At 40.6% G+C, this 20,129-nt stretch overlaps 1 protein-coding gene and 1 long non-coding RNA gene across 7 annotated transcripts in view; one reads left to right on the top strand and one right to left on the bottom strand.

Moving 5' to 3' along the window:
* Positions 1–2,946, bottom strand: part of GTF2A1 (general transcription factor IIA subunit 1) — a 44,239-nt gene extending 41,293 nt beyond the window's left edge. Inside the window, exon 1 of the mRNA XM_040641589.1 lies at positions 2,472–2,946. Coding sequence (XP_040497523.1) covers positions 2,472–2,501 — 30 coding nt within the window. The 5' untranslated portion in view covers positions 2,502–2,946. The remainder of the gene's footprint in view (positions 1–2,471) is intronic.
* LOC103670590 overlaps positions 1,419–20,129 on the top strand; it is a 29,268-nt gene continuing 10,557 nt past the window's right edge. For 4 of the 6 annotated variants that reach the window (XR_005837653.1, XR_570618.2, XR_570616.2 and 1 more), the window contains exons 1-4: positions 1,419–1,544; positions 4,084–4,281; positions 6,285–6,413; positions 14,807–14,900. This is a non-coding gene — a long non-coding RNA (uncharacterized LOC103670590). Of the gene's footprint in view, positions 1,545–3,056; positions 3,292–4,083; positions 4,282–6,284; positions 6,414–14,806; positions 14,901–20,129 lie in introns of those variants that run through there. The other 2 variants (XR_005837655.1, XR_005837654.1) reach the window with 2 other exon arrangements.

The following is a 20,129-nucleotide window of genomic DNA, read 5'->3' as shown; positions in this document are numbered from 1 at the left end:
ATTTTATCTATGGTGATTTAATCACTGAATTACAAAAACATTTAAAAAGTGGTTTTCTTTAAGCCCATAATGATCCTTAATGCACTATAAAGAGGTGGTGTAATTTTTAATTGTTACTATGAATCTTAAGTTGATGATATAAATTATTTTTTCAGCAAACTGGATGTTTGGTGTTTTCTGAAGTCAATCACTCCTAAAATTCTTCAGCCTGGAGATCCAGACATTGATAGCTACAAAACTTGCTTTCTTCTGGCACTCCCTATTTAATGAATTGATCTTGTTTTAGGATTTTGCTTATGTGCCTTAGTTAACCCACAACTTGACCATTTAATGGATTCACAAAAGCACTATAAAGAGAACCGTGTATTCTTCATGACATATACACACAGAGAATAATTTAGCAGAATTGTTCAGAAGTTGATAAGCCCCCAATAATACTGTTTTTAAAAGCATGGCGGTACATAGGCACTATCTGAAATAAGCAATTTCCAAGTTATTCTTTAAAATGCTAAACATTACTTGAGCCAAAGTTTTTGTCTTTTACAAAATAAAAGTAATTTAGGTTTGTCCTGGTTTTGAAAACACAGATATTCCAAACCTAAAAACTGGTAAAATAAAGAGTCCTGACTGTCACTATCTAATGCTTATTTAAAAGGTTCCTTTCCAAAGTGTTAGTTCCCTGGGGGAACACTGGAAAATAAATCAGATTAACTTCCATCTAGAATATCAATATCCAATAAAATAAAAACACTGTCAACTTACAATTTTAATTTTTTAAGATCCATTTTGCACTAAGCCTCCTCACTCTCGTTACTCACATTCCCCTATACATAAATGTACTGTGGACATAAGGTCCTATTGTTGAGGCTTTAGGCACTTTACTACTTCTTCAAAAAGCTTCGTGTCTCCAACATTATAGAAAAACAATGACATATTAGAAGCTTTATTTCTAACATATTTTCTGAATACTTGAAGAACAGAACACTACCAAAGTCAAGTACCCTGCAGCTAACAGTTAATGTAGGAAGCATTTTTTTAATTTCCCGACAATAACGCATTTTCCAACACAAAAACGATTAGACATCTGAGCTACAGTTCTCTTTAAAAGCAAAAATAAAAATAAAAAGAAGGGACAGCATTCTATTTTCCCCTAACAAAGACAGGAAACCCTAGCTGCTGCATCAAAACAACAACAAAAAACTTGGGACTCTGAAAGCGGCCCTGTTGGGTGCGAAATTACAGTGTAAGGAGAGGACCTAGAAATAAACTGAGCTCTGCACGCTCCTGCCTCTCGCCTCGGGAGCACGCACCTCCCAGCCCCGCTCTCAGCAGCTCTCACTATTTAAAGCCGGATCTAGTGTTTAAATGGAGAGGCGGTGACGTAGGCCTGAAAAGCACCTTCCCATCCTGGCAGAGTCTATATTAGAGAGCGGCAATGGCTCTATATAAACAGGGCAGCCAAAGGGAGGAGGACCACAAGGCTCAGGGACTGAAAAGCAGGGTAAGCGGCCGCAGCCATGATGGATCGACCCGAGTCGCCAACGGTACGGAGTCGGGCGGCCGCGGGCTTGTCTGCGGTGTTTGGGACCGGGCAAAAACGTGTTTTGTTGTCAGAATAAAAATAAGAGTGGGGTGGACTAGTGATCACATTGCGTTGGTGACTGACAAGGTTATTTATGTGACTGCTTTTTGCAAACCTACGTGATCGCAAGTTACCAAAAAGGGACAAATGGGGAGAAGTAGGCAAATTTCAAGGCGAAAGCAGGGGTACTTTGACCACTGTAAGCTTTTTTTGTTTGCTTTGGTGCTTTTGCTAGTGGAAGATACGATGGGGGTTTTGCTTCCCCTTCGCCATTTTACCGATTCGGAAGGAACCGAGATAAGTGCTTTTCAACCTTCGTCCTTTTTTTTTTTTTTAAGAAATATAAAATGGCCCCAGTGAAGGCTCCCTAAGCACAACCGTCAGAAACACCGCAAGTAACCCCCAAAGTAGCCGTTCACCTTCCACTGCAATGAAGTGGACCACGGTGGGTCTTGGGGACTCGCCCAATTCCCCAGACGCGGTTTTTGTTTTGAGGCTGCTCGGGGTGCCCTTCTCGAGTCAGCGCGGCCGGGCCCGCTTCAGGGGGGGAAGCGGCGGCTTCCCGCCCTCCCTCCCTCCCGGCGGCCGGGGTCTGGGGCCAGGGCCGCGCGCTCCCCCCGGCCCAACGGCCTCCGCGGCCCGGACCGCCCCGCGGCGGCCCCAGGCCCCGCCGGCGCCCCCGCCCTCCCGCCGCCGCCGCGAGCCCGAGGCTGCTCCCGCCCGCCGCCCCGGCCCGCTCCGCCCGAGGCGGGAAGCGCCGGCGGCGGCGGCCGCGCGGGCGGCTGAGGAGAGTAGAGGCCGGGAGTCGCCGCCGTCCCCGCCCCCGCCCGGTCCGGCCGTTGCTGCAGCCTGAACGAAGCCCCCGCCGGCCACCAAACCACGTCCTTACCACGGTGTTTGTATTTGCCGAGTTCGCCATTTCCACACACAACACAAACAAGAGGGGGGCAAGCCCGAGAAAACAAGATAAAAAACAAAACCAAAAAAGAAAAAAGAAAACCAAAACACCCGGAGGGTGGCCCAAGCCACCGCAAGATTGGGGGTAAAAATTTCAAACAAAATCGAATCCTGAAAGAGTAAGAGGGGAGCGGTGAGAGGAGGAGGAGGAGGAGGGGGGCAGTCCTCCCAGAGCTAAAAACCTCGAGAATCGCCCTTAAAAAAAAAAAGCCACGACCCTTCTGGGGTCCAGGGGGCGTTGCCCGCTCCCCACCCCGCGCCAAGGAGGGAAACCACCACCGGTCGCCGCTCCCCGCGCCGCCGCTGCCGCCACCGGCTGCAGCTCCAGCCGTCCGGTCTGCCCGCTTCTCCCCTTTATATAGTGAGCCAACGAGCTGCGCGAGCCGCCGCCGCCGCCGCTGCCGCCGAGAGACAGGGCGGAGGGGGAGGGAGGGGCGGAAAGGGCGGGGGCACAGGTGGGCGGGGCCGAGCGCGAGACACCGCGAGAGCCGGGTGCGCAGGCGCGCCGGGGCGGAGGCCGCCGTGGGCCGCGTCGTCACGCGCCGTGGAGGGTGCTGGGCGGGCGGAGGCAGGGGACTGGAGTAGTCAAGTCGGCTTGCCGGCTTCCCAAGTCTCGCGTGACACGTGGTTTCCACCCAGGCGGAAGTGTCCTACAGCTCTTTTAGGCTGAGGGACTTGAAAAGCATTCCTGGAAGTGGCGTGAGTTCTGGTGACACTCGAGTCCAAAGTTACCTGGGACCGACTCTTGTCAGGTGTTTCTGCGTCTCCCTGAGCTGGAGAAGCTAGGAAATATGGAAGGGGTGGTGCGGCTGCCTGTCTAGCAATGGCTGCGGAGGACCAGTCACGTGTTCCCGCTTCCGGCCCCGAGAGCGCTCGGACTCTGGGCAGAGTTTTAAATGCGGAGTCATCTCAGGGTTTGAGCTGCTCTTTGACTCCAACCTCTGAGGCTTTCGTTGCTCTCCTGAAGGGTGGGCCTTTCTCCTGCAAAATCGTGTACGTCTTCCTGAAGAGGAAGAAAGCTGATTTGGGCCCACTGTTAACACATTTCAGAATTAGTAACCCCTGAACTGGCTGAGTTGTTTGTCTCCACCAGTACAACTAAAAGTCTCTGGGCTTACGTTTCACCAAGTTTCGGCCACTCGGCCACCTACTAGCCTACTAGTACTTTAAGTGACTTAAAACGGTGGTGGAAATGCCAAAAAAAAAAAAAAAACCCACGAAACACGAGCCACCGGATTATGACAGCATGATAACGTTTACCCCCCCACCACCACCCCTTTTTTTAAATACTGCCAAAATTCTGTAACCTCATGGCCGGCGTGTAATGACTAACATCTGAATTACTTCCCCTTGACCCACCAACTCTCGTGGCCTCTCGCTGCGAGAGAGCGGGCAGAAAAAGTCCATGTCTTGGAGTATAAATCAATAGGCGTTTGACCTGCTCTGCTCAGGCAAATCCCGCCTTTATGGCAACATTTCACGCAGAACAGAGAATGCTCTGTTTAGAAGCCAGAACTCACAGTACCTAATTCTCTTGTCCTTAGGAATTTTGAGAGACATGGAATGTAGTCTGGACAAGAGAAGGAGTTTATCCTCATAAAGCAAAACGAAATGTCAAAGCATATTTGGAAAATATCAAAGACAACATACCAGAGAGAGGAAAAGATGCAACCTGCCAGGACCTGAAAGAAGAAATTAGAGAAAGCAGAGACCATTAATACTCAGAAAATGGGAAGTTGTCGGTATGTTTGTGATGGGCATAGAGAATATCAATTAATTTTGAGATTTCTTTTAACACTGCCTGATCCTACATTCTTGCCTTACCAGTTGCATTTCAGTTCCCTGCAGTTTCCTCCGTGAAGGCACGTAAAAAACAGTCCTAGGAAATCATAGTGTTCTTGATACGTAAAAATAGGGTACTGTCACCATTTGTAATTCATTTAATATTCAGGTGACCATTAGCCCGAAAAGTATACTAACCAGTACCAAAACTGATAAATTTCACCGCTTATTAGGACTTCTTTTTACCTCTTCATGTGTACGTACTACCAAGTATTTGCCCTTGGAATCCCTCACCTTCCACCTCATTTTCTTCCCTAACCGCTTGGTCTTCTTAACTAAATGATAAAATGGTTTGCCATCTGTTAAGATAAAGACCACTGCATACAAAACATGGGTTTGAATCTATGAGATTTATTCTCCACGAACTTATTCCCAAGGGGATTCGTGACCATTTTGCTCTAATTGAGTCTGACCTGTGAAGTAACAAAATATAGTTACTGGATTAAAAAGACAGAAAACCCAGTCCTGGACTCTTTAAGACCTTCATACTTCTGGAGGCTCTGAGATGGCCTCTCTTTTTACACACTTTAAATTGCAACAATGCTGAAGCACTAGACTAATATTTACCCAGATCTCTTCCCTTCTCTCTCCAGTGTGCCTGGCGTCTAAGTAACCACCATGGATTCCATTCCAATTTACTGTTTTCCAGTTCTCATTTAGTTGTCATATGCCTTCAGTCACTATATATGTGTGCTACCCAGTTTAGTTTCAGAAAGAGACATTTCCTGATCTTGCACCAAAATAGTGGGTCTGAATAATTTGAAGGCTACAGCTGTTTAATTCACAAAACTGGAAATCTGTGAATAGAAAGCTCCTCCCATGTAAGGCTAAATTTAGCATTATATTTTAATTGTTTTTATCTGAACTTTTTCTTGGGGGAAGGGAGCTTAAATAACTTTTCTAATTTTAGCAGCTTCTTGTACCATGCATGCAACATTTATACTGGATTTTCAGTTTGCGAACTCATACTTTGTAACAGCCATATACTTAAACAGATAAATACATATAGTGCTCTCTTTCTTTGTAATGGATCTTTGTTTTTTTACTTCAAAATGTTTTCTACTGGATGATAAAAAGTTCCTTCTTTCTTTTAATGTTAATATTCTGCCTAAACACTGGATAACTGCCAAACAAAAGAAGCAATGGAAAAATGCAGTGCATGAATTTTAATATACCATAAACAAAATGACACCAAACCTTATATGTCCAAACATTAAAATGTTTACTGTCCAAATGACTATTTTAGCCACAATACCAAGAAAGAAAAAAAATCTAAAAAGACTGCTCATGGAAATTAGCTTGAACTAAAATCTGATTATGTAACTTACCTTCAGTTCCCACGTTCTTAAATAATAGCTAGCTAGCTAGATAGATAGATCAATAAAGCTAATTATCTGACATATTTAGGAATCATGCAGCCCTTATATGCTCAGTAGTATTGGACACTTTTGGAGAAAACAGAAGTGAAGAGGGAAGATCTGGTAACTCAAGCTTACCAATCCTAATGAAAGTTTCTATTGTATAGTGCATAATTACAGCATTCATTCAAGATATTAAAAGCACTGATGTATTTCAGTACTACCAAAAAAATTATATTCAGATTCATACATTTCTTAGGCCTCTACAAAAACAAAACAAAAAACACCTGTTGATTTCCACACACACTGATGTTTGATGCAGTGTATAAAAAGAACTTACTGGCCACACCAATTACTTTTATACGTGTGAAGAGGAGATTTTTTTAACTATTTTTTTAATGTTCTCTTCCTTCTAACTTACTATTTAAAATTGCTACTACATGTCTTAAAACAGCAACTAACTTGCAGTTATTTTTTGTATAGGGAAATATAAGCCAGTTAGTGGTGGCTTAGCAAAAATAACTTAGTGCCGTCTGTCCAATCAGGTTTGACGATGCCATTACCTTACTGTGAGACCTCCTGCAGTGACTCAACTTCTCTGTGCTTGATAAGATGAAACAGTAACCACCACCTTTGGATTGTTGGGAAGATCAAAGGTACTAGAAAGTGCTTTGGTAAGTATTGGGTGGATGTTTTTATTATTAATGGTAAGTTACATCAACAACATCAAAGCAAGGGGAAGGTCTTTTTAACTCACTTTATAGAGCACTCCTGTGAGATTTTAATAATGCTGCCAGTTGTTGATGATTAATTTATCCACAAAAAGTTTGGCCAAATTTTGATAACTAATGTGGTGAGTATACAGAGTAATTTTTGTATGTAAATATAATATATGCCACTGTGAGATAAGGTTCCTTAAGCTAAGGGGCACCTTAAGCCTCCAACTCTCGATTTGTGACTCTGGTCATGATCTCAGGATCGTGAGATCCAGCCCCATGTTGGGCTCCACATTCAGCAGGGAGTCTGCTTCTCCCTCTCCCTTTACCCCTCCCCCCTGCTCTACAGAGTAATTTTTGTATGTAAATATAATATATGCCACTGTGAGATAAGGTTCCTTAAGCTAAGGGGCACCTTAAGCCTCCAACTCTCGATTTGTGACTCTGGTCATGATCTCAGGATCGTGAGATCCAGCCCCATGTTGGGCTCCACATTCAGCAGGGAGTCTGCTTCTCCCTCTCCCTTTACCCCTCCCCCCTGCTCTTGCTCTCTCTCTCTCTCTCCCTCTTGTGTGTGCTCGCTCCCTCTCTTCTTTGAAATAAATCTGAAAAAAAAAAAAAAAAAAAAAGTTCCTTAAGCTAAATGCTGATTTATCATTGGAATTCATCAAGTTGCTTGGTTACACATGTGTACAATTATACCTAGCAAATTACATATGAATTTGCCCACTGACCCAGCAATGCCAATTCTAGGACTCTATCCCACAGATATAGTAGCAAAAATATGAAAAGGTATATGCCCAGGGCTATTCATTATAGATGACTGCTTGTAACACCAAAAGAAAGGAAATACCCTGACATGTCCATATAAGTGGACTGGTTGAATAAAGTGTGGTACTTGCACACAGCGAAATGCTATACAGCTATAACAAGGGATAAGGAATATCTCTTTATACCACTATGGATTAATCTTCAGGATATAGTGTTAAGTGAGAAAAGCAAGTGGAGATAAGTGTTCTATGTATGCTACCATTTAAGAAAAGAGGAACTGTAAAAATGTGTGTACATACACTTACTTATATTTAAAAAAAAAAAAGGAAAGATAAACCATAATTTTTTAAAAGGAAGGTTACTTATAAGGACAAGGAGAAAATATTATGATGAGGACAGGAATAAAAACTAGGCTTATTTAAATATATATTTTATATTTGACTCTGGAAACCTATTCACTTAATTATAAAATTAATTGTAATTGGTCTCAAAACTGAAATAAAATGAAGCAAATGAACCTGATAGTATATTTAATAACACGCAGAGAGAAACCTTTTCAAGTGACTTTAAAACACAGTAATTTGGGGAACCTGGGTGACTCAAGTATCCACCTTCGGCTCAGGTCATGAACCCAGGGTCCTGGGATCTGGGCCCACATCAGGCTCCTTGCTCAGTGGGGAGTCTGCTTCTCCCTCTCCCTCTCTCCTTCCTCCCTGCTTGTGTGCTCTTTCTCTCTCTCTCTCTCTATCTCATGCTCTCTCTCTCAAATAAATAAATAAAATATTTTTAAAAACATCTGTATCTTTGGGGTAGATACCCAGTAGTACAATTGCTGGGTCATAGGGTAGCTCTATTTTTAACTTTTTGAGGAACTTCCATACTGTTTTCCAAAGTGGCTATACCAGCTTGCATTCCCACCAACAGTGTAAGAGGGTTCCCCTTTCTCCACATCCTCTCCAACATTTGTTGTTTCTTGCCTTGTCAATTTTTGCCATTCTAACTGGTGTCAGGTGGTATCTCAGTGTGGTTTTGATTTGAATTTCCCCGATGGCTAATGATGTTGAACATTTTTTCATGTATCTGTTAGCCATTTGTATGTCTTCATTGGAAAAGTGTCTGTTCATATCTTCTGCCCATTTTTTGATTTAATTATTTGTTTTTCGGGTGTTGAGTTTGAGAAGTTCTTTATAGATCTTGGATACCAGCCCTTTATCTGTAGTGTCATTTGCAAATATCTTCTCCCATTCCGTGGGTTGCCTCTTTGTTTTGTTGACTGTTTCCTTTGCTGTGCAGAAGTTTCTTATCTTGATGAAGTCCCAAAAGTTCATTTTTGTTTTTGTTTCCCTTGTCTTTGGAGACGTGTCATGAAAGAGGTTGCTGTGGCTGATGTTGAAGAGGTCACAGCCTATGTTCTCCTGTATGATTTTGATGGATTCCTGTCTCACATCGAGGTCTTTCATCCATTTAGAGTTTATCTTTGTGTATGGTGTAAGAGAATGGTTGAGTTTCATTCTTCTGTATATAGCTGTCCAATTTTCCCAGCACCATTTATTGAAGAGACTTTTTTCCATTGGATGTTTTTTTCCTGCTTTGTTGAAGATTAGTTGACCATAGAGTTGAGGGTCCATTTCTGGAGTCTGTATTCTGTTCCATTGATCTATGTGTCTGTTTTTGTGCCAGTACCATGCTGTCTTGGTGATCACGGCTTTGTAGTATAGCTTGAAATCAGGCAAAGTGATGCCCCCAGCTGTGTTCTTCTTTTTCAACATTTCCTTGGCAATTTGGGGTCTTTTCTGGTTCCACACAAATTTTAGGATTGTTTGTTCCAGCACTTTGAAAAATGGCATTGCTATTTTGATCGAGATGGCGTTGAAAGTATAGATTGCTCAGGGTAGCATAGAAGGGACACATGCACCCCCATGTTCATAGCAGCAATGTCCATAATAGCCAAACTGTGAAGGAGCTGAAATGCCCTTCAACAGACAAATGGATAAAGAAGATGTGGTCCATGTATACAATGGAATATTACTCAGCCATCAGAAAGGATGATTACCCAACATTTGCATCAACATGGATGGAACTGGAGATTATGCTAAGCGAAATAAGTCAAGCAGAGAAAGACAATTATCATATGGTTTCACTTATTTGTGAAACATAAGGAATAGCAGGGAGATCATTAGGAGAAGGAAGGAGAAAATGAAGGGGAGGAAAACAGAGGGGGAGATGAACCATGAGAGACTATGGACTCTGGGAAACAAACTGAGGGTTTTAGAGGGGAGGGAGGTGAAGGAATGGGCTAGCCTGGTGATGGGTATTAAGGAGGGCATGTATTGCAAGGAGCACTGGGTATTATACGCAAACAATGACTCATGGAATACTACATCAAAAGCTAATGATGTACTGTATGGTGACTAATATAACTTAACAAAAAAATAATTTAAAAAATTAAAAAAACAGTAATTTGACTATATATCTGTAGTGAGATATTTTCTAAAAACAAGAAGAAATACAAAAGTGTTTTTTCACTCTTTGTATTGATGTGATAATATTTGTATATGTATTCTGGTTTTTTAAATGTGAAATGTGAGATAAATAAAATGAGTAATTATGTGATGTTCTAATTATATCATCTTAATCATTCTTGAAAACCAGGATTCCCAACATGGGGGAAAGGAAATGCAGATGTAAGATATAAGTGGATAAGTAAAAATTCTGTAGTCCTGAATTTGAATTAGAAGCATCATGATGCATTTTGTCTTATTTTTTACCCTGCCTCTGAAAAGGCCTAGAAATAACCCAGTAGCGATGAGTACACCTAATACCTAAATAATGGCATTTCAAGACTAGTACTCCTTGGAGAAATGTCTCATTCTGATTTCAGGTCAAGACCAAGAAATGTCTTTTTTCTAAAAAACAACAAAACCCAAACCCAATGTTTTAGCTTATAAAATATACATAGCTCTGAAAGGACCTAAACACAGTGACCAGTCTAGCAACTGTGAGCATCTCTAGCTCTCAGATTATGATCTTGAAATATCATTTTCCACTAAAAGGAATCAAGCTCCTTGCAGATATTGCTGACTCCAGGATTAGAGCAAGAAAAATATCAGTTTGAACCAGATGAAATTGCCAATTATTGCCCAACCTAATACAAAATAAGTCTAGAATATCTCTTCATACAGATCCCAAGGAAGATGTATTAGTTTCCCTGGGCAGTTGTAACAATGTCCCACAAACTGGGTGGCTTAAAATAATAGAAATTTATTTTCTCACAGTCCTGGAAGCTGGAATCACAGTGCCCGCCAAGACCATGCTCTAACTGACCCTCTGAGTAGAATCCTTCTTGGCTGGCAAGCTCACCTCTTGCCAGCTTCTGGTGGTGGCCCTCAATCCTTGGTGTTCTTTGGTTCATGGTCGCATCACTCCAATCTCTGCCTCCATCTGTACATGGCATTCTCCCTGTGTCTTTACATCATTTTCCCTCTATGCATGTCTGTCTCTGTGTCCCAAATTCCCCCTTTTGTAAAGATCCCAGTCATATTGGATTAGGGCTTACCCTAAGGACCACATTCTAACTTAACGGTCTCTGGAAAGACCCTATTTCCAAAAAAGGTCACTTTCTGAGATACTGGGGTTCAGATTTCAACATCTCTTTTTTGGAGGACACAATTCAACCCATTACAGAAGATACCAAAGACTGCTAGTGTCATGTCAAAAGAATTTAGGAGCCAACATGAAGAGGCCCCCACTGGCCAAAGGTGAGACACTTTGAATACCAATAGGATAGAATTGTAGCAAGTTGAAGTACATCAAATAGTTAAATCCATTAATTTATAATACTGTTAAAAAAACAAAACATGAAAATTCTAATTGGTCACTAATTGGTCACTATTGCTGGGGAATTAACTCATTATTTTGAAGAGTGGTAAATGAAGGAAACTAATCAAGCACTCATCTAGCCTTTCCTACATGAACTGTACCACCAAGTACCAAATAGCAGATATTGTGGATTGCATGTGGCCCCCAAAAGAAAATGTCCATGTCCTAATCCTCAGAACCTGTGAATGTTACCTTACTTGGATAAAAGGTCTTTTTTGCCTTAAGATCTTATTTATTTATTTGAGAGAGAGAGAACGAACAGGGGCAGAAGGAGAGAGAGAAGCAGACTTCCCAGATGAGCAGGGAGCCCCACACAGGGCTCAATCCCAGGACCCAGAGATCATGACATGAGCTGAAGGCAGATGCTTAACCAACTGAGCCACCCAGGTACCTCAGAAAAAGGGTCTTTACAGGTATAATTGTGTTATGGAGTTTGTGATGAGATAATCCTGGATTACCCTGGTAGGGCCTAAGTCTGATAACACCAGTATCCTTATAAGAGATACACAGAGGTGAGCAAAAAGAGGAAGAAGAGGAAATGTACCCACACTGGTAGAAATTGGAGTCATGCAGCCCAAGTAATGCCAGCACCTACCAGAAGCTGGAAGAGGCAAGGAACAGATTCTCCCCTAGAGCCTCCAGGAGGAATGTGGCCCTGCCAATACCTTTATTTTAGACATCTGGCCTCCAGAACTGCGAGGGAATAAATTTCTGTTGTGTTTAAGCCACCAAGTTCATGGTTCTTTATTACAACAGCCTCAGGAAATTAATCCAGTAGATGAGAGGAAGTTTCTCATTAAAGAAGTATTCCAACTAGTAAGTGAATAAACAATGATAAAACATCACCATTTCACAACCTCTAATGAATTGAGATGGAGGCATTAAACACCGACATCTGCTAATATCACAAAAAGGGAAACAACCAGACGTATATGGTTCCTGATAAAGAACATGCTACCACTAATAAGGCGGTCTTACCCTCACGGCCACCACCCAAAAACATAAACCCTGAATCTGACTAAGCTTGTAGACCCAGCTAACAATTTTCAAAAAATACAGCGGATGCAAGGACATCGCAAACTACATATCTGGAATGCAATCGACAAAATCCAGATGCTGGGAAGCTAACGGACAAATGGTCCAATTTCTTCAACAAATAAATTTAGTGAGAGAGAGGAACCAATAGATTAAAAGACACTTAAGAGACATATCAATCAATCACAATGTGCAGAACTTACTTGGATCCTAATTCACATAAACTATAAAGAAATGACAATTATGACAATTGGGAATTTGCACACTTACTGGATATTTGATGAAATTAAAGAGTTTCTGAATTAAATGAAATTGTTCATGTAAAATGTCAAAAATAAGTCCAGTGAAGCTTTATTTTACAACCAGTGACAGTTCCTTCTCCAGAAGGCTTGTCTTCCAGTCGAAAAATAGTTCATATACCCAAGAAGACCTGGTATTGTGTTTTAAATGTAATTAATATTAAACACTGTTTAATTACATAGATTTCTTCTTTCTCTGATTCTTGGACTTCAGCCACATACACCTTATCTTGATTCACAAGTTGAACAGCTGTGATTCGGGACAATTAAAAATGGTGAAAATTAAGGTGCTCACTCTGATGTTTTTATAAAAGTATTCTTCTAGCAGACAAATTACCTTTTTTAAAAAGGCTTTATTTGAGAGAGAGAGAGAGAGAGAGAGAGCGCGCGCGCGCGCGTGCACATGAACAGGGGAAGGGCGCAGGGAGAGGGAGAAGCAGACTCCCCACTGAGCAGGAAGCCCACCTGGCTCAATCCCAAGATCCTGAGATCATGACCTGAGCCAAAGGCAGATGCTAAACCAATTTAGCCACCCAGGTGCCCCCAAATTATTTTTTATTTACACGCCAACTTTATCTTCTTATTCATACATCTTCAACTTGATAGAGGCTTCTGATATGACAGATAATTCTACATAGATAACTTTCTAATAAAACACAACATAGATAAACCTGTAGTTTATTTACAAACCATATCTTAGAGAATTATTACATAAACTGGAACTAGATGGACCATTTTCAGTTCTCCAGAATCTACCTTCCTCATGTATAGCTTGTAAAAAGGGAGGGGGCAGAAATACTCTCATAGATTCCAGTCCAGAATGGGAGGAATCTACAGAAATACTGAGGACTGGTCTTCCCTTTAACAGTTTTCTGTGAGAAAATCAAGGGGTGCATTTCAAATACCTTGGTGTGAACATGGCTCTGGATGTTGTAGGATGTTTCTTCAAGGTAATGAGATAGCCAGCAGGCAAAATATAACAGATGCTTAAACAGGAAAAATGGAGATTAAAAAAAAAGTGAGGAATTTGCCACTTTGTGTTCCTGCCAAGAAGAGAAGCAATATAATAATAATGGATTTACTTTAAAAGCTTTAATCACAGGGTACCTCCTTTAAAGCTTGTAGCAGTCCAATGAGGTAAGTGATATGATCCCGTCATTGTGGATGGGAAACTGAGACTCACCTTCAGCAGTGACTTGCCCAAGGTCATATTGCTGTTTACTCGTGAAATTTTGGAGGTACAAGTTCAAGGCTCTTTCCACCTGTCTTAGAAATAAGAAACTATCAATCCAGGAGAATGCAGAGGTTTTGAGTTAAATCATGTTGCTCCTTAAGTTTGTCAAATGTATGTTAATTATATAATGTGTTAAACTTCATTTGGGAGAAGAGAAACTCTGTGGCTTATGCAAAACTGAGACCTGAAATGGAGACTTTGCCCTGATTAAATATAATTGCCTTCATAAAAGCGTCATCAAGAAGCACTTATTAAATCATTTAAATAACTAATTTCTCTGTTTTTACATCAGTTGAAAAGCATCCATTTCCCATTTTAAGTAGCACCTACTCAATTACTGAGTTTGTCAAGAACAATCATTTTCTAGCAAGATTCTTTATAACCAAAACATTTATGTCTAGCTTTATCATTACATTTTAAATGCTTTCATAAAACATGAAAATAAAGGATGACCATTTTTAGTGGTTGAACCTTAGGAAGGGGAATCCTTTCTATTTTACCTAATAAGCCAGTGGCTTAACTCTGATTCTGTAGATAAAAAATATATATTAAATTGGGCATGTGCTAATATCATTGCACAATAATAAATCAGAAGAGGCAGTATATATCTAAAGGTATAGTGGTCTAGCAAGTAGCCATGCATGTGGACTTCACAGTCATGTACAGTAAGATGCTTGTTCTCGCTCTGACCATGGGCAAGTTACCTCATCTTTAAGTGGCAGGTTAGTGATAAAACCTACTTTGGAGAGTTGTGTGACGATTAAGAGTTAATCCATGTAGGGGCGCCTGGGTGGCACAGCGGTTAAACATCTGCCTTCGGCTCAGGGTGTGATCCTGGCGTTATGGGATCGAGCCCCACATCAGGCTCCTCCACTATGAGCCTACTTCTTCCTCTCCCACTCCCCCTGCTTGTGTTCCCTCTCTCGCTGGCTGTCTCTATCTCTGTCGAATAAATAAATAAAATCTTTAAAAAAAAAAAAAAAGAGTTAATCCATGTAAAGCCCCTTTGCACAGTGATTGGCACAAAGTAGGTCCTCAGTAAATATAGAAGACCCTAACAACAATAACAATGACAGCAATAATAATAATGATGGTACAGAAAATTAAATGGGTTCCATTTTGTCTTTGTCTAGATCGTGTTGAGCAGTGGAGCAAATGGGAATTAGAACATACTTCTGAACTGAGTTCACCAATTAAGCAAAGCCATCTCTCTCTTGGACATGTAAGGTGGGTTTTTTTTATTTTTTTCTATCTGTAAAATTAGAATCAAAGAAAGAAGCAATTCCAAGTTTGAGAAGAAACACATACTACACTCTGAATTAGTAAATTTTTCACCAGTCTCTTTGAGGTTTAATCATTTGAATAACTGATTTCAGTTTCTAAATCTGTTGAAACTCATCTATTTCCTGAAATGACTCAGACTGTTTAAAACTAGAGGCCTTATATAAATCTCTAGTCAAGAGATATAATTGCTCATTTGTCAAGTGTAGAATGCATTACCATTCCTCAATAAATGTTAAATTGAAATGATAGATTTTTCAGCCTTTAGATGTATTGTAGTGTGTGATAAAAGACAATCAATACTTTATTTGGCCACACGAGGACAAAATACACCTGAGCCCAGATAGAACACAGACCTAGGAAACCACAGTCCCTAGAGTGGTGTTTCATTTCTTCTTCATATATTTTGTAAACTCCTTAGGGATATTTATCACTAACAATCGTTTTATTTTCCAAGGATAGAATTCATTACATAATCGCTTCTTAATTTTCGCTAATTTTAGTGAACAGTACAATCAATTGCAAATCCCTTCTTCCTATCTCCCCTTTGCCCTGAACTTACCTTCCATTCTCCCTCCCTCCCTCTTGCCTCTCATTGTCTCCATTATTGTTCCTTTGCTTTTCTTTTTTCTTTTTAATACAATAGTTCCAGAATACCAAACATAGCCTCTTTTCAGTGCCCTTAATATATTTGCATGCTTCCAATATTGGCTTAAAAAATCAAATCGGAATTTCTGTCTGACTTTTTAAAAATGTGACTGGATAACGATTATCAAATACAGACCATTTTCAAAATCTCAGTATGTTCTTAGTCTCTATATTTAGCCCTCTGATTTCTTTTCCTGAACCAATCGTGACATTCAAAAAATACTTCACTGGTGAGGAAAAACAACAACAAAACAAGAAAAGTTAAATTACCAAAAGCCAACACATAAAAATTATATAAAATAGAAGATGAAACCCATGTATTTCTGTCTTTCCAATCATACTTTTTGAACACATATGTGTTTTTTTCTTATGCCCACAAAGCATCTCTGGATATATATATATATGTAGATAAATATGAGTACACTTCGTGTTTTACAAAAAGGAATCATGCTTTAAATTTTATATACAATTTGCTTTTTTCTTTTTTTTAAAGATTTATTTATATATTTGAGAGAGAGAGAGAGAAAGCACAAGCAGGAGGGACAGTGAGAGGGAGAGAGAATCTCAAGCAGACTCCATGCTGAGCATGGAGCCCAACATGGGTTTCAATCTCACAACCCCGAGATTATGACCTGAGCCGAAACCAGGAGCTGGATGTTTAACTGACTGCACCACCCAGGCGCTCCAGTTTGCCTTTTTCATAGACCCGGTATATCACAGACCTCTTTCTAGACCAGTAAATTTCACACTGTCTCAGGTGACTTTAATGGCACCTCTGTAGGTCCACGATGGAATAGTTAGGCTGTTTCCTTTTGAGCTATTTTAAACATTGCTGCAACAATGTCCTTCTGAATATACTGTTACACACTTTTGCTATTATTATTTGTAGGATAGATTCTTAGGAATGGAGTTGATGGGTCTTGGGATTTCTACATTTTAAGTACTGATCGATAGTCACAAGCTACCCATGATAGGTTGCCCCCACTATCTCTCTGACTTTATCCAGGTCCCACATAGCTGTCCTGTAAAGTTGAGACCATCTCCATTCTCATTCCTCCAGAAAAAGGAATTTTTAAAAAATTTGTTTCTGTATCTTTCTTCACATCACACATTTAACAATGTCTTTCTCCACTTACCTTTTTTCCGTTCTAGAGAAATCCAGCTCCTAGAAGCTTTAATTCCTTCCATTATTTCCCCCAGCATTGCTTCTCTATATATTTATAAATTATTTGGAAAGTGATAATATTTTATATAATTACTTGTGTACTGTGCTTCAACGTACATTTTAAAAGGAGTATTAAGACAAATATTTTTACAATGTTCTCTGTTCTTGGCTTATTTTTCTTTCATCCAAAAAGAAAGACTAAAGTTGTCTCTAATTCCCAAGGTCTGGAAATACTCTCCTTTCTAAATTTTGTACATACTGCCATTTAAAACAATGTATTATAATTCAATTTTTGCATGTCTTATTTCCACTAGACTTTTCTTCCAATCATTCAATAAATACTTATTGAGCATCAGGCCCTATTTTAAGCCATGAGTGTATAGCATAAGACAAAACAAACTGAATTCCCTTACTCATGAAGCTCATGAGACTGGTGAAACAGACAACAGACAAGATAAATAAGTAGAATATTTTATGTTAGGCATTTGTAGAAATCCAGGTAAGAAGAGTAGAGATAGAAAGATTCATCATATGTTTTGAAAAGGGTTCCAGTAAACCTTGCTTTGTATATCCATGATCAGAAGTAGCAATTAGCAGTCAGAGCACAGACTCCCTGTGTTGGGAGGACAGGGTCCTTCGTGTCTACTGTGGCTCCTGTGAGTGCACACAAGCTGCTTCTGGAGTATGTGCAGGGCTGCCTGCCACAGGGCTGGGAGATGGGGGATGGGTAGCTGTGCTAAGAGCTGACATTGACTGAAACTAACTGCAATTTACCATCCAAGCCTTTGCCTGGAAGTTGCAAGCCTTCCATAGACTCCAGAGTTCCAACATGGTTTATCAGATTCTGCCAATGCAATCAATGTCTAGGTGGGGAGACAGATTCCTGGTGCTTACTACTCCACCAACTTCCCAGAATCCTTTCCTCAAATGATTTTTTTTGAAGGTGGGATTTATTAGAGACTATTTCTGGGAATAGTCAGCAGGAAAATAAAAAACATAATGATACAAAAGAAATTGCCTGTTATTACAGTCATCACTCTTTGAGAAAGGCCAGTAAGGATAGGCTTCAGAGCAAAAAGGGAGGTGTTCATCTTTGCTGGGAACAGTAAGCTTCCATATACTGTAAAAGGAGAGAGGGTGAGAACAAGGAAAGTTAGAATTGATGGTGGAAATGTGTAGGTAAGTTGATAGATTTGATGGTAGGAAGCAAAGGAACTTCCTGTGATTAACATTTTTTCAATAAAATACAAGGGTAAGTTATCAGCTGAGAGTGCAGTGTGAAAAGTGGGAAGGAATTGTTAAAGGTTTGAGAAAAAAGGAGAAAATATGAAATAGTCATTTTTTTGCAGGCAGAACATCAAAGGTATTTTAAAAAGTATATACAGTTGTTATGGAGAATCAATGGCTTTCTTGAGATTTAGGATAAGAATCAATATGGCTGTGATGCTTTTCTCTGGTATTAGCTACTTGTGGGAAGGTGTAGAGTGGATAGGTTAGAGGCTTAACTAATGTGACAGAGATCACTAACTTTTCCCAAATATCCATTTTCCCCTTTCCTTTAGTAATAAAGTTCCCTGCATGTTAGCTGGTCTTGCCCAGCAAGGGGTTACATTTTTGAGCTTCCTTTGCAGCTAAGTGTCACCCTGTGCTTACATTTGATCCAATGCATATAAGAGGTGATGTGGGCAATTGCTGGAACATCTTCCTAGAGTAAGCCACGTGCCTTGGGCCTCAGCGAGTGACTCTTGTCAAAAGGTCATAAATAACAGAAAACCAGTGAATGACCAAGTAGTAATTCGTTAATGTTTATTGTGCACACACCAAAATACAGTCTGCAAACTGGGAGCACTCAAACCAAAACATGGAATGAGGCTTCTGTAAGGGGTAGTTTATATAGTGGGAAGGCTGTGATTATTTATACTTCACAGTGATTGGTTATAATACTAGAGTTTTCTTAAATGATAGGGAATTGGTCTGTGAGGGAATTGGACCTCATATTAACCTTGGGAACCAATTCAAGTTTTGCTTATGATTTCCAGACACACAATCAAGAAATAACCCAGGTCAAGTTAGTCTTGCAAAATAAGCTAAATTAAGCTTGAAGATCAAGGACATAGCAATATTTGTGGTTGTAGTGTCTGATAGCATGAACTCCATAGGATCTAAGTTTTGAAGAGGAAGGAGAATGATTTATGAAGCAAAGAGGATACCACTCTTCTCTCTCATCTTCAAGCTCACAGATACATGGCATAAGAAAAAAAAACACATCCTCTTGCAAGGACTGCAGGGCAGTGGGAGCATGTGCCCTGAAGGGGATAACAGTGTCTCAGTTGGGTTGGAAGTGAAGGCAGATGGGAGTGAAGGGACTGTCCAGAGAGGATGTCAAAGATAAAGAGTATTGATGACAGGCCTTGAGTCTTAGAGGAACAGGAAGTGTCCAGGGAGCTAGGGAGGAGTGCAAGAGGAGACGTATTCGTGGATGAATTGGGGTGATGAGTGAAAAGATTTGGGATTTCTAGCAGTTCCTGAGGCTCATGGAAACACATATTGGCACAGTGATCCTAAGGTCCAGTTAGAGGAAGGTCAGGAATTGGTTTAAGGTGGGAAGCATGGATGACCCAGCACTCTTGTAGCTAGTTGAGATCTAGCACCTAAAAAGCAAAGTTATCTTCTGAGAGTTTGGGCTCTTGGACAGTTGCAATGATGAGACAGCCACAGGAGCAGGAACTCTGTTAACTCACATTAGTTAAAGTCTATGTGCTTCAGTTTCTCAATGACATGAATGGGATGGGGATGGTAATGGTACTTATTTGATAATTATGCAATAGATTGAATGAATGGCTTCAGTTCTTCACCCCTCCCTATGTGTACTCCCTTTGCCTATGACTTTGAAGAATACTAAACAGTCTGTTTTCTTTCCACATTAATCTGGGCCTGGTCATGTGAGCCCATTTAGCCAATAGAATTTGGTAGAAGCAATGGTGTGCCATGTCTGACCTAGGCCCTAAGAAGCCTAAGTATTTCCACTCTTGTTCTTGTGCTCCTGCCTCTCCATGAAAATGACATACCCAGGCAAGCCTGTCAGTTCCAAGAGGAGGATAAGAGACACATACAGTGGATCTGCCCTAACTAAGATGCCCCAGCCAAGCCCAGGCTTAGGGCAGAGCTCCCAGGCAACACTTAAGCACATAAGCGAGCCCAGCCTAGGTCAGCCAATCCTCAGTAGACCACAGATAAGTGAGCTTTAAGAAGCAGGAACTATTGTTTTAAGCCACTGAGGTTGGGAATGGTTTGTTATACAGAAATAGCTAACTGATATAAAATATAAGGCATCAAACATGGTACATGGCATCTGGTAATTA

Source organism: Ursus maritimus, unplaced genomic scaffold (assembly GCF_017311325.1).
Source record: "Ursus maritimus isolate PB19 unplaced genomic scaffold, ASM1731132v1 scaffold_25, whole genome shotgun sequence".
Lineage (NCBI taxonomy): Eukaryota > Metazoa > Chordata > Mammalia > Carnivora > Ursidae > Ursus > Ursus maritimus.
The sequence above is the reverse complement of the archived record's forward strand: the minus strand, read 5'-3'. Positions and strand labels throughout refer to the sequence as shown.